Source organism: Trachypithecus francoisi, unplaced genomic scaffold (assembly GCF_009764315.1).
Source record: "Trachypithecus francoisi isolate TF-2019V2 unplaced genomic scaffold, Tfra_2.0 Lachesis_group15, whole genome shotgun sequence".
In the NCBI taxonomy this organism is placed as follows: domain Eukaryota; kingdom Metazoa; phylum Chordata; class Mammalia; order Primates; family Cercopithecidae; genus Trachypithecus; species Trachypithecus francoisi.
In genome coordinates, this window is record NW_022681460.1 from 103,808,637 (window position 1) to 103,823,440 (window position 14,804).

General features: G+C 53.1%; 1 protein-coding gene across 5 annotated transcripts in view; it reads right to left on the reverse strand.

Moving 5' to 3' along the window:
- Positions 1-1,249: 1,249 nt before the first annotated feature.
- CLEC16A (C-type lectin domain containing 16A) overlaps positions 1,250-14,804 on the reverse strand; it is a 237,525-nt gene continuing 223,970 nt past the window's right edge. For 3 of the 5 annotated variants that reach the window (XM_033235753.1, XM_033235752.1, XM_033235751.1), the window contains one exon: positions 1,250-5,087. In XM_033235753.1, the coding sequence (XP_033091644.1) occupies positions 4,732-5,087 (356 nt within the window). In that variant the 3' untranslated portion in view covers positions 1,250-4,731. Of the gene's footprint in view, positions 5,088-9,088; positions 9,213-14,804 lie in introns of all 5 variants that reach the window. The other 2 variants (XM_033235754.1, XM_033235755.1) reach the window with 2 other exon arrangements.

Sequence of the window (14,804 nt, forward strand, 5' to 3'; positions counted from 1 at the left end):
TTCTTTTGGAGAACAGCTCTTTAGAGGTTAAGGGTTTTTTCCCAACGCCATGAAGTGCCACAGAGCAGCAGGAGGTGGGGGAAGGGGGTTTCCAGCCGCTGGCTGGCCAGCAATTGGTCTTCCCCTAGAGGTCACCGGCAGGTAGGGCACTACCACCTGCCCTTGCCGGCTCCTCCCTCCGGCTACCGTCAGGATGCTCCGGGCCTGTTGGGCATATCCACTGGACCCTGTAAGGCTTTGCGTCATGGCTACCAAGTGGCACCCTCCCGAGGCCCTGGGGAACATACTGACAGCAGCCAATCTACGCACGTCACTTCCAACCGCTGAGCAGGGGATATACAGACGTGCTCTGGGGGCACAAGAGATGCGGCCTCAGCCTCTTAACCAGCCCCAGGCGACCCCTGGGTTTGAACCTGGACTGGGAATGCAAGGAGGGAGGAGCTGTCACCCAGCAGGTCTCAGACATGTAAATGCCCACAAGGCCTGAGACCCAGGTGAGGCAGCGGCATGGGAGGGACAGCTTTGCCCTGGGCACTGGCTTCCTCCTGTTGGCATAGCCCCAACCCTTGGCATGCGGTGAGGGAAGGGGGTTCCTTGTTCATTCTTTCTTGACTCAACTTGGTTTTCCTCTCAAGACCCAGAAGTTCCTGGCCATTTCTGGGTAGGGTTTAAGCCAGATGGTCAGATTTTGAGAACCTGTGATCCCGTTTCCAGGGATTTCTGGGTTTCACGCTGGTGGACGTTGGTGTTTCCGAGTCATGCTCAACCCAACACTTCACCTGACTCTGTCCTCGGTGGGGAGTCTTCTTCCTGCTTCCCTTGGCCTAGCCTGGCAACAATGCGGCTGCTCGCTACGCTTGTCCTGCGAGGTAGGGCTTGGCTGTCCCACTCCACGGATGCAGAGCCTGAGGCCTGGATGGGCAGCCACCTGCCTAACAGGGAAAAGATGCAGAATGTGGACCACGCTCCCTGCACCCAGCAGAGGTAGGGCGGGGACACTTCCTGATGGGGCCGACTGCCCCTGAGCAGTTATTCCCAGTCTCCGGTTAGTATGAGCCCCGACAACCTTTTAGGAACCCAGGGATGGGAGGGAACCTGGCGCAGGGAGGAGGGAGAGGGAGGGGCTCCAGCCACCACACCCCCGCCAAGCGGCTGCACCGGGATGAGGGGTCATTGGCTGGGAACCTTCCCCTGTACCGGGCCACGGCCTCCTGCCACAGCCCCCAGGAGCAGCACGCTACATTCTTGGTAACTTTTTTTCTTTTATTACCAAGTTTAATTTACAAGGAAGTTCCAGTTTTCATTTCCACCCTCGTGTTCAGTACCCATGAAGCATGAGTCACGCTGGCGAAAGGAGGTACTTCCCTAGAGCGGTCCCGAGGCTCAGAGGCATTGAGGTTTTCCAACCCTCGGTCCTCACTGAGACAAAAATTATTTACATATTTTTAGCTCAAGGAAACATAAGGAACTCGTACAGTGTATGCCCAATGTCAAGATGACTACATGAAATGCTTCAGATTTATTTATTGCATCTAGACAAGAAGATCAAAATCAGTTCACCCCACGCCTTTTTAAAACACGGTGTATCTCAGAGACCTTAGAGGAATCTAGCGCATGTCTGGCAGGGCTGTGCTTCACCTGCCCCTTGGGTTGCTTGTGAACACCAGCGCTTGGGTCATGGGAGGCTGCCAAGGCTGGGGGAGAGGGACCAGGGTGGGAGGGCGGCAGAGGAGGGGCTGCTCACGGAGGCCTCTCCTCCCAACCCTAGGCCATGGCAGAGGCTGGCCCTTCTGCCTGGGGGAGCACCTCAGCTGGCCTCATCTGACCTGCTGGGACAGGTACCTCCCACGTCCAGAAAGGGATGAGCACACCTCCACAGCAACATTCAAAGCCAAGGTTTGGGAGTTCCTGCGGCCTGCCCTGCTCCCTGACTTGGCAAACCAAGCCAGATGGTGCACAGGGGAAGGGTGGACCAGGGTCCGGGCCATAACTCTAAGTGCTCTCTGCAGGGACTCGGGGGGCGGGCCAGATGGGTCTGTGGGGGCTGACCTCAGACCTCTGAGGCTATGACCTGAGTGTCAGAAGCCACAGCCCCCACTGTGGGCCTTCTCACCCTCCTGGTTCTTCCTCCGGATGCCAGGGATCCAGCATGTCTCGTCTGGACTGGCCTGTCTGGGAGCGCCCCAGCTATGAGGATTGCAGGGAGCTCCTGAAGACACAGCTGTGCCCACTGCCGCTGAGACCCGGGTGAGGTGGGGTCCTTTGGAGCCAAAATGGCTGGTGGCCTCCAATGGGCTCCCAGACCTCCTTACATAAGAAAAGCTTCTGGGAGCCCTGGGAATCCTCACCCCACATACCTGGAGGTGTCCCCCAGAGGCAAGTCGCCAGCCCCAGCTGAAAGAGGCCCCTGAGAGTGACCCTGTAAGCCTGCATGGGGACTGCCCTGTCCTTGGCCAGGGACGCAGGGTAGAAGCCCTGCCCTGAGCAGTGTCTTTTATCCTCTGCTCGTCCTCCCGGGCATGCTGTCCAGCCCTGGCCAAGACCTCTCTCCTTCAGTGCTCAGTGTTCACAAGGCCAGCTGGAGCCCAGACACTTCTGATGGCAGGCGGGTGGCCCACCCGTGTGGCACGGAGTGAGCTGCAGGCTGTTCCTCCCGGTCACGCCTTGGGGCGGGGCAGTCACTTGCCTTCTCTAGTTTCTGCTGCCCCATAGACAGAATCATTTCAAAACCAGAAGTGCATGTCTCAGGGGCTAGCCAGCTTCAGCCAGGGCCAGCTTGATCCTGTCCACCCCTCTTGCTCTTACAAAATTAAGCAACACACAGGTTGCCTGCTGGGCGTGGGGTATCCCGTCTCCTGATGCTGTGGTCCTTCTCCCCATGATGGTCTTCCCCCGCCCTACTCTGCCTTCCTTCTCTTCCAGGGACTCTGCACATGGCCACGGTGGTCACAGTTTGTCCTTCCTTGGGGTTTCTGCCCACGTGGCCCCCTTTCTGAGCTCTGTCTTTTCTCTATTGAAGCAAAGGTCCTTGTACCTGCAGCCATGAAGGCTGGGTGGGCACAGCTACCCAGAGGGCTTCTGATGACCCATGAAGGCTGGGTGGGCACAGCTACTCGGATGGCTTCTGAAGACTGAGGCCTGCCCCCATGGACGCCACTCCCCCTCCTTGGCAGGACTGTGTTTCCTTCAGGAGGCTGAAAACTGCCCTCGGCAGGCCTTGCCGGGACAGCTGGCTTGGCGGAGGAGATAGAGACTGTGTTCCTCTAAAACGCAGGTGGCAAAAGATCTCAGCGCGGCTCCCCAGGCTACCCTATGGCCAGGCTCCAGCGGACCCCTAACGCCCCTGGTGGGCACATCTGCGGGCAGGTCTGGAGGAAAGTTGTGGAAGATCTCACCAGTGACTAGACAGGTGAGGGGCCGCTGGCCCTGGTGGACTTGGGGAGGGTGGATCACAACCCGGGCCATGAGTGCTGTGTCCGGCTCCGAAGCTGGTCGAGTAGAAAGGAACATCTTGGGGGCTGTGTCTGATGCATCTGGGTCCTTGCCTGTACACACCCAGCCCGAATGGGGAAGGGAACCATGGGGTTTTAATTTTCAGACCAGCAGCAGTAGCAGAGAGGGACAGTGGCAGACTCAGAGCTTTGGGGACACCACGCCCTTGCAGCTGGAGGGGAGCTGGCTCTGGGCCATCTCTCGGCACACGTGGACACACACAGTCGAGTGGCAGGTGACGCTGAGGGTGGCTTCCTTTGATTTCCACCATGGCCACGGGGTCTGGAGTCTTCACGGTCCCAAGTGGTTCCTTCTTAGAGATGGCAACACTGAAGAAGATGCTGGAAGCCGTCTGTTTGGTTTTGGTGAAGAGAAAGCGTCCTGAGTGGGGAGCTGGCTACATTCTTTCTTTTCCTGGAGAAATCTTTCCATGATGGGAGGCCTCTCGGCTGCTACGGCAGAAAACCGTCCAGCCCTCTCAGCTCTGTGTATACCTGAGAATACATGTATCTCCCTTGTTTTTGTTTAAAAAATAATCTAAACTTTCCAGGAAGGTACTTCATTATTCCACAGGTTTGCAGAGTTAGTGAGTAACAAAGAATCACTTAAGTAAATGGAAAAAGCCGCACTAAGAACTCTAAGACATCAGGAAAGGCCCAGTGAAAATGATAATGAAATCGTAACTGTATTATTACACTTTTCACATGACATCAAACCGTAGTGCTGATGTTTTTGGACTCTTTTTTTAAATAGAAGTTTTAAAAATAAATGTTCACCTGCTGCCAAAAGCGGAAATACATATCCAAAGGAGATGTTTATCTAAGTCTGCTTTTCTATAAATTTCTACGTACAGTGACCTGGTCCAATTCTTCTGTGCACACTGGGGCTGATGACAGAGGAGCCATATGACAGAGGAAGCAACAGGTGCCAGTGGGTCCTGCCACCCGGGGCTCAGAGATACGGAGCCCAGGCAGCTCCCTGAGGTGGCCCATGCAGTCATCTACATTCGCCGGGGTGTCTCCGCTGGTCCCAGCCTGCATGTGAAGAGATGCAAAGTGAAAAAGGAATTCAAGGGCAACATGGCCTTCTTCCCATTCAGGGGAGCACAGGGATAGGTGGCTGAGATGGCTGCTGGGGGCCGCAGAGAACGATGGGTGCTCCCAGCATGCCTTGCCAGTCAGCGGCACTGCGGTCCCTACCAGCAGGGCCACACACACAAAGGGAGGCCCAGGCACTGATTCAGTCCTCAGCGGGGCCCACAGGCTCAGCACATGCAGCCTCTTCGCCCAGGGGCTCCGTGCAGGCGGCGGCTGGTGTGGATAGCGGGGGGATGCCGGTGAGGCTGCGAAGGCTGTGGGGGTCAACTGGGGGGACAAGGGTCAGCGACTCGACGCTCAGCGTGTCAGCCGTGTCCTCGCAGAGCAGGGAAATGGTGGGCTGCTGGGCAGGGACGAGGCTGGGGGATAGGCTGGCTGTCTCCACGGCTGCGCTCCTGGCCATGTTCTTGCTGGACTTGGAGTCTGCTTCCGTTTCGTTGACGATTACCAACTGGTCAGGAAGGTGAGGCTTAGGCAGTTCTGGAGTCATGGGGGCATCTGGATTGGGGGAGAAAAACCAGAAACACACTGAGCCCTTGAGACATCCCGTTGCACTGTGCCCTCTGCTCCCATCCTGAACCGCGTCCCTGGTGAGCTAGGTGGGAGGTGGCTGGCTGGTGTGAGGGCTCAGCGTGGCTCCACTCACTCCTTTTGGGGACACAAAACCTGCAAAATCCAGTCTGACCTAGGCCTGGGGAAAATGCAGCAGGGCCTAGGGTTACCCTGACTTGTGATATGAGGGGAAAATTCAGGGCCTGTGCAAAATCAGCATGTGGGTTATGAAAGCACAGTTCCTGGGTGCAGACACCTGGCTGACAGGATTTATGTGTGGGCAAATCTCAGGCCTGCCTGATAATAAATACTTGTTTAGGAAGTAAATGGGCTTGGGTGTGCTCGTAATGTCAGGCCATTTCCAGAGCATACATTTGATGACATTTACCCAAGAGGAAACCCACTGCAATATTTAAAAGAAAAAAAGGAAATTCTGTAGAACTTTTCAGCTTGCAAAACCAAAACAAAACCTTGGCCTGCCTCCTCCTCCTCCTCAAAGTGCTGAGCCAGCACCCACCAAGGGGCTGCTGTGGTTACTCAGGCCATTACTGTCCCGAGCTTCCCGGCGACGGCCACTGAGAAATCACGCCAGGACCAAGGCAGGCGAGGTTCCACCCAATGCAGTTATTCTTAGGGCAGCAATTTCTTTTCTTGGTGCTTTTTTTTTTGGCGGAGTCTCACTCTGTTGCCCAGGCTGGAGTGCAGTGGCGTGATCTTGGCTCAATGCAACTTCCACCTCCCGGGGTCAAGTGATTCTCGTGCCTCAGCCTCCCGAGTAGTTGTGACAACAGCCGTCTGCCGCCACATCCGGCTAATTTTTGTATTTTTGTAGAGATGAGGTTTCACCATGTTGGCCAGGATGGTTTCAAACTCCTGACCTCAAGTGATCCGCCCGCCTCGGCCTCCCAAAGTGCTGGGATTACAGGCATAAGCCACCATGCCCGGCCCTTGGTGCTTCTCAAAAGCCTGCAGACACACGCTGGCCCATTTGCCTTCCAATGATGAACCTGCCTGAACAGAAACACCAGATGCAGCTGAAATTCATTGTGGAAAACATCTTCCAGCACTTCAGATGCCGGGTGTTTAAAAACATTGAGAAGACGAGAGTGGGCATTCTGCTTGGAGAGCAAATTCTCATTTGCACAGAGCTGGGGGTCCCCAAGCCATGGCAGGAGGTGCTGACGATGCCATATCAAGCTAAGAGTCTGACAGCAGCCTGGGGCCCGGGAAGCATGGTACAATTTTTTTTTTTTATTCAACGTGATTCCAGTTTAGTTTTTTATTTTCTAAGTCAGGCCAAAATAAAACAGAACAGCAAACGGAACATAAAGCAAAATAATGGAAAAACAAAGAACGAAATAAAAGCAGGCAGCATATAGAAAGGGAAGAGGGAGAGGAAGAGAGCTCTCATCATGGAGCGAAAGCACGACAGACAGACTGGATCTTAAAGCACACACCAGCATTTCTCCCCACAAGACTCCGGGCAAGATGAACTCTAAAAGGTTCCAATTCATTTCATTTCTTTTGTCTGAGACGGGGTCTCACTCTGTCACCCAGGCTGGAGTGCAGTGGCATGATCATAGCTCACTGCAGCCTCAACCTTCTGGGCTCACGCAGTCCTTCAGTACTTACTGCCTCAGCCTCTTGAGTAGCTGGGACTACAAGCCCGTGACACCACACCTGGCTAATTTTTACAATTTTCTGTAGAGACGGGATCTCGTTACGTTGCCCAGGTTGGTCTGGAATTTCTGGGCTCAGGCAGTCCTTCTGCCTTGGCCTCTCAAAGTGCAGGGATGTGCACAGGTGTGAGCCACCGTGCCCAGCCCAATTAGATTCTTCCTAAGGCCTTTTTTTTAAAAAGAGAGAGAGAGAGAGAAGATCTAGAGGAAACCATTGCATGAGGCTTTGGTCCTCGCTCTGGGAGGGTGGCAATGGGCATCAGTGCACACTAGTGGAAAAAGTGATTTGAGGTGTGATCTGAGCCCAGAAATGCTGAGTAAACACTACATGCGAATTCTGGTTTCCTTGAATTTCAACTAATTTGCTCCACTCAGTAAGGAGGCTTGCGGTGCTGGGCTGGTTTCAGCTCAGGCGTGCGCCCTGACCTAGCACAATCTGCCTGCTATTCCTCAGAACCTGTGGTTCTCTGAGCAGGGCTCACCTGCTCTGGTGGCCTCTGCCCTTGCTTCAAATGGGCATGAGCAGATCTATGATGAACTCACACACATGCGGATCCACACATAAGTTTCGCTGCTGAGGAGGCAGTTTAGAAATGACTAATTCCCCAAATGGTACTGTCCTACCATCTGGAGACAGAGTAGCCAAACGTTTCCTTCATGTTTTCTTAAAATTTCTATGTAAGTGTTTCTGCTCAAGTCTGCATTTGCATGCAGATATTCAAAATGCTGGCCAACTTCGTTCTCTGCTCCTTAATGGGGTATTTGGTGATGAGAATAATCAGGGATGTGGAAACCTTGTAGGCAAATACATCAAAAAGAGGAAACCAATTAACAAACAACAGCACGCGCACAGAACTGTTTCTTCTTCAGGAAAAGGACCAACAATTTTTATTAAAAGGGTTGGTTTTCCCCAAAGGTAGCCTCTTTTTTAATAGGAAGAAAATAACCCCTTCTTACCCACTGCCTACGACATGGCCTTGTTGTTGTTGAAGAACTGCTTCCTGAACTTGATCTACACATGTATCCAACTAAGGGAGGTAAAAAAGGAGAACTCTGCCAGGTTTTCACTGGGGGGAAAATTACTCCGTGAGGACACTTTTTGTTTCCAGTCAAGCGCTGAGCTGCAAAAGTTACTGGTGAAGCCCTGGCTTCGTGCTTGCTGGTGTTTTTGAACTCGAGGGCCACAAGTTGAGGCCAGGCCCAGGAAATGAGGGATTTGGAGAAACGTCTGACTTCCTGGCCATGGGCTGGGGAGACAGAGCCGAGGGGGTAATGGGACGTCCAGGAAGGCCATGTTTCCACTAGCAGTGGACAGACCTCCCGTGGCTGTGGCCTGTGAGGACACCAAGGCAGCAGGTCCCCCACATGCCTGGCCAGCACCTCTGAAACTGATCTGCAGGTCTAGGGTGGGGCCTTAACATATCCTTGTCAAGCAAGTGGTGACTTCCAGCAAAAACTTGGATTTGTTGTGCTGGGCTGGGAAAAGGTGGGGCTGAGTGTTGTGGGGAAGAAAAGGATGGTACCTGTAGAACAAGTGCAGGGCAAAGCTCAGAGAAAATAGGATTTCAACACAAAAGAAGGCAAAGGCTCCCAGCAGACAAGCGCAACGGCCAATGGAGAAAAGCGCATCAGAAACCAGAGAAGCAGCGTCACAGGGGAGGCAGCAGGGATGGCCCCAACAGCGAGCCAGGCTGCTGGGTGGCGGCCCATGGAATAGCCTCATCGCTGTGTGGGTGCTACTCAGAAAGGATATGGGGGGACCACATCCATCCATGTGTCTACGAGGGAAATGGCTCTTAATTTGCCACTTATCTTAGAGCAAGGCCAGGGGAAGAAAGGAAAAAAGAAACGAGACTTCTTGGTTGCTTTCTACAAATTCTCACTTCGCCAGCCAACTGCCGCCCAACCCCCATGGCCTAAACTGCGGGGACCCCTGGGGAACTTGGTGGGAGCATCTGCTTCTGGCCCGGGCTGAGCCTGACGCTGCTGCACACTTCACAGAGGACAGCGTTTCCAGGCTGTACAGGTCTGGCTCAGAAGGACCGCCGTGAAGGTCAAGGGCCGGGGATCTGGTTTTCACATGAGGTGAGGCCAGAAAGGGAGCAGGGAGAGCCAACTTTGGGGGAAACTGGGGAAGTGCCGCCTTGGCAAATGGCTCTGTGCTCAGGCCCAGCTTGGCCCACCTTGCCAGCGTGGACCCTGCCGACTGTGGAAATGCAGCATGGCGAGTGGACGTCGCGGCCCGAGCGGCTCCCAGGGGAGACCTGCCTGAATTGACTGTGCGTGAGGTGTCGTGGCAGCCGCCGTTCGGAGCACTAAACCCAGTGGCCGCCATGACTGTCGGCCTCCGACAGGCTGAACACTCGCCGGCGTCCTTTCCTGCCACTCCTGACTAGAGGGAAAACACAGCGACAGATCATAGAAAGCCTTTAACAATGGGACGGCAGAGGCGACATGGAGGGGACACAGAGCAGCAGTGGACGCTGAGCACTGGCGGGGTGGGGGTCGTGGGGCAGTGCCCAGCATGGGCTTGTTGCCACTGGAGCACGGGGCGCTGGCTCCCCATGCAGAGAAGACACCCCCCATGCAGCCCCCAGGACGAGGCAGGGTCAGGATCACTCAGAACCAAGTTGTTCACTCGTGCATCTTAATCGGGTTGGGGCAGAGAAGGTGGCATCCTGTTGGAAAGGAAAGACGGGTTCATCCGCAACATCTAGTCTCGGTCGGAAGCCTCAGGGGACGGAAGAACAGAATCACCTGTCAGTTTTAGATGTGGCCCAGGAGTTAGGACACGAAAACCCTGCATCCTCAGGACAGTTTACGGAGGGCAGGGTGTGTCGCTGGAGGACTGGCGTCAGACCAGCTAAGTGAATCAAGCAGATTTCTGACCACAAGTGAGGAGGTTCTTGGTGTTACACGCTGACGCCAACAGCACAGCTCCGAGTCCTGGGAAAGCTCAGGTGCTCGAGGCGCTCCACGAGCCTCTCCCTCAGATACCTATCTGGGCAGCGACTTGGTGACCCGTGCCTTTGAAAATCAAGACTGAACCACAGCAGGAGAGCTGAGACCAGGTGCCAGGTGGCCGAGTGGGGCTTCTATAATTGGCTGAAATAAAAACGTCAGGAGCATCTCACTGCGAAGGGAGAAACCACACTCTCAGAGACAAAGGCAGGTGAACACACAGCTTGAAAGTGACACCATTGAGCACTACAGTGTGAAGGTCCTTAGATACCACTGGACTATACACTGAAAAATGGCGAAAATGGTAAAGTTTATGTTATCTGTATGTTACCACAATAAAAAAGGATGATGCCACAGAGAAAACTGAGGAGAAAAGGGAACATATCTTACTTGGGGTTTCTATCCTTAAAACTCTAGCAGGACAGTGGTGACCGAGTTCAGTGGCATGCGGGTGGGTTTCAGGCCATATGACTCTCAGTTGGGCCCAAATGGGAGGTGTCGTGGGGTGAAGGGGGCTCATTTGGACACAGGCACACGGGTGGGTCCAGATGGGAGGGAAGCCAGGGAAGCTCCCTGCACTGGGCTGTCAAGAGCAGCCAGACCCGTCTTTCTTTCTATAAAACCTCAGGGGACAATCGAGCTGGCCATGACTCATAACCCAATGTGGTTTTGTTTGTTTGTTTGTTTTGAGACAGAGTCTTGCTCGCTGGAGTGCAGTGGCATGATCTCGGCTCACTGCAACCTCTGTCTCCCAGGTTCAAGCAATTCTGCCTCAATCTTCTGAGTAGCTGGGATTACAGAACGCCTGCCACCATGCCTGGCTAATTTTTGTATTTTTAGTAGAGATGGGGGTTCACCAAGTTGGCCAGGCTGATCTCGAACTCCTGACCTCACATGATCCACCCGCCTTGGCCTCCCAAAGTGCTGCAATTACATGAACCACCACACTCGGCCCTTTGTGTTTTTTAAAAATGAATGTTTAATTACACCTACTACATGCTCCCCCAAATTGAAAATAAATAAATAAGCAGGCTGACATTCACGCTGTCGTCAGTTTTGAACAAACGATTTTCTGTCTTCCCAATGTAGCTCACGTGGAATGTATGTGAACTCCAACTAATCTGGAGCTCAGAGGTGAGAGTGGGTTGTTAAAGAAACTCACTGTAGGCCAGAGTTCTTATCTGAGGAGATGGTTTTCCTATCAGCGTCTCACCCAGAGAGTGTGAGTGTGTGTATGTGACTAGGTGCATGTGTGTGGTACATACATTTGTATGTGTGTGACTGTATGCATGTACGTGAATGTGGCTGTGTATTTATGTGACTATGTAAGTCTATTTGTATATCTGTGACTGCGTAAGCATGTGCAGTTGCACATGTGTGAATGTGTACGTGTGTGTGACTATGCATGCACATTTGTATATGTAAGTATGTGCAGTGGCATGTGTGTAACTATGTGTGTGTGACTATGCGCATGTATGTGTGGGAGTGTGACTATGCATGCACATTTGTAGGTGTATGTGTACTGGCATGTGTGTGACTGTGTATGTGTGTGTGATTATGCATGCACATTTGTATACGTGAGTGTGTATGTGCAGTGGCATGTGTGTGACTGTGTATGCGTGTGACTATACGCATGTATATATGTGTGAAAGTGTGACTATGCATGCACATTTGTAAGTGTGAGTGTGTATGCGCCCTGGTATGTGTGTGACAATGTGTGGGAGTGTGACTATGCATGCACATTTGTATGTGTGAATGTGCATGTGTACCGGCATGTGTGTGACTGTGCGTGACTATGCATGCACATTTGTATGTGTGAATGTGTATGTGTACCGGCATGTGTGTGTGTGGGAGTGTGACTACGTATGCACATTTGTATGTGTGAATGTGTATGTGTACTGGCATGTGTGTGTGTGGGAGTGTGACTACGTATGCACATTTGTATGTGTGAATGTGTATGTGTACCGGCATGTGTGTGACTGTGCGTGACTCTACATGCACATTTGTATGTGTGAATGTGTATGTGTACTGGCATGTGTGTGACTGTGCGTGACTCTACATGCACATTTGTATGTGTGAATGTGCATGTGTACCGGCATGTGTGTGACTGTGCGTGACTCTACATGCACATTTGTATGTGTGAATGTGTATGTGTACTGGCATGTGTGTGTGTGGGAGTGTGACTACGTATGCACATTTGTATGTGTGAATGTGTATGTGTACTGGCATGTGTGTGTGTGGGAGTGTGACTACGTATGCACATTTGTATGTGTGAATGTGTATGTGTACCGCATGTGTGTGTGGGAGTGTGACTACGTATGCACTTTGTATGTGTGAATGTGTATGTGTACCGGCATGGTGTGTGTGGGAGTGTGACTACGTATGCACATTTGTATGTGTGAATGTGTATGTGTACCGGCATGTTGTGTGTGGGAGTGTGACTACGTATGCACATTGTATGTGTGAATGTGTATGTGTACCGGCATGTGTGTGTGGGAGTGTGACTACGTATGCACATTTGTATGTGTGAATGTGTATGTGTACCGGCATGTGTGTGTGTGGGAGTGTGACTACGTATGCACATTTGTATGTGTGAATGTGTATGTGTACCGGCATGTGTGTGTGGGAGTGTGACTACGTATGCACATTTGTATGTGTGAATGTGTATGTGTACTGGCATGTGTGTGTGTGGGAGTGTGACTACGTATGCACATTTGTATGTGTGAATGTGTATGTGTACTGGCATGTGTGTGTGTGGGAGCGTGAGTACGTATGCACATTTGTAAGTGCGGCTGTATGAACATGCGCACTGGCACGTGTGACTGTGTGCGTGCAGAAGTGTTACTGTGTGGGTACACAGTGGTATCCCAGAAGATATTTCTAATGTTTTCCTGTGGCCCCACATGTGGTTCTAAAATTGGGTAGTTTTTCACTTTCCCGCTGTATATTCTTTGCAAGTTCAGCTTCTCAAAACCATAAAATGTTTAAGGGGAAAAAATGCTGATTCCAACCCTGCAATTTTCTCACTAGGGGCTGGCTGAGGCCTGCCAGGCTAGCTCGGCTGGATGTGTGGGTGACAAGATGCCTGGCTCCTGGACATGTCGTGGGGAGGGTGTGGGGCTCTCCCCACAGAGCACTGCAGGATCTCACCGCACTTCTCGAAAGGACTGGCCATTAAAGTGCCCTGGGGCACAGTTACTTGGGTCATCAGGGAGTTCAGTGTCGACTCTCCCTTTGGTCTGGGGCCAGCACTGAAAGAGCCACTCCAGAGCACCCATAGCTCTGCCTCTGGTGTGCGAAGGAGGCTCAGAGGCAGGTGCTGCACACAGAGGGAGCCTGCGGGTGACCAGGGAGCCAGTGACCCCTTGGGGCTGTCCCCTTCCCCCTTCCGGCTGAGAGTCCCTCGCCTGTGCTGGGCTTGAAGCTACCACTGAGCCATAGGCTATGGCCCTAATGGGCATGGGGACTATTCCTCAAAGCTGTCCTTCCCCTGCCCATAGCCCGTCTGCATTTGGGAAGACAGAAAGTACAGGCAGACCCCAGGGAGATGGGCAAAAGGAATCCACTGGTCTCCAGGAGATTGTGGTTTCGGGGCCTGGTGGACTCATGTGAGACCCAAAGGCCACCTTCCTCATGGACCAGGGCCTTGCCAATCCCTCGTCCCCCGGCTGTCATCTCCAACGATGCCACCTCTGGGAGCCTCCTGCAGCTGTTCTATGTCAGCTGTCGGAACCTACTGCACCTTTCCTTTGTCACAGTTTGTAACTGCACGTGCTTCTGGGTGGCCACCTGATAGGCCTCAGCCACCCCGCCTGCCTGCAAGATCATGCTTTTTGCCACATTGTATCCCGAATGCTGTGCACAGTAGGGACTTATCCTAATCCTGTTTGCTTAGAAAAAAATAGTTCAGGCCGGGCGCGGTGGCTCAAGCCTGTAATCCCAGCACTGTGGGAGGCCGAGACGGGCGAATCACGAGGTCAGGAGATCGAGACCATCCTGGCGAACACGGTGAAACCCCGTCTCTCCTAAAAAATACAAAAAACTAGCCGGGCGAGGTGGCGGGCGCCTGTAGTCCCAGCTACTCGGGAGGCTGAGGCAGGAGAATGGCGGAGAAGCTCGGGAGGCGGAGCTTGCAGTGAGCTGAGATCCGACCACTGCACTCCAGCCGGGCGACAGAGCAAGACTCCGTCTCAAAAAAAAAAAAAAAAAAAAAAGAAAAAAATAGTTCAGTGAGACAGGGAGTGGAGTGCCCCAACCCAGGGAAGATAAGATCCAGGGAGATGAGCCACTAAGAGGATGGAAGGCCACGTGTGGGCCGGGTGGGTGGAGAGACCTCTTGGATCAGGTCTCAAGTCCACAAAACCAAGAGGACAGCCTGAGCCTGGGAGCGAGGCTGAGGTCCCCACAGGAAGGTGAGAACATGTTTGGGATAAATATGGGGAGTTTTCAACCCCAGGCAGGAAACCTAACGTCCCCTGAGCTAGACACAGGGTGGAGGCAGAAAACCCAATTGAGCATCAGCTTGTTTCACTGCCTCATGTGGGATGAACCCACGTGGGCTCCCTGGGGTCCACTTTGCTACTGATTTTAAGAAAGCCCCAAGCCTTCCTCCCACAGGGGTTCACACCACCCAGCCTTCTAGGGCTGGGGCTGCACATGTTAGCAGGCCTTCACGAGTGGGGCCATGACTGTTCACTTGGGCCCTAGAGCGGCCATCCATGTTGGAAGGAGAAACACATTTCATGGGCTGCCCCCAACTAGGATCCAGACTGGAGCCTGGGTCTCTGGGACACCCTGGAGGTGCCTGAGACAGTCTTGGAAACCGCATCAGATATTCTGCTAGCTGTTTCAGAAGGTGTGCATGGGCTTTAGGGTTGCCAAGGCTAGGCTTCAGATCCTGGCTCCTCTGTTGGCTAGCTGCATCCTCTGCGCCAAGTTGCACAGCCTTTCTGGGCCCCTGTGTTTTCTACTGTACAGTGTGAGGTGGAGCGTGGCAGGATTTAACAAGGGGACATCTGTGAAG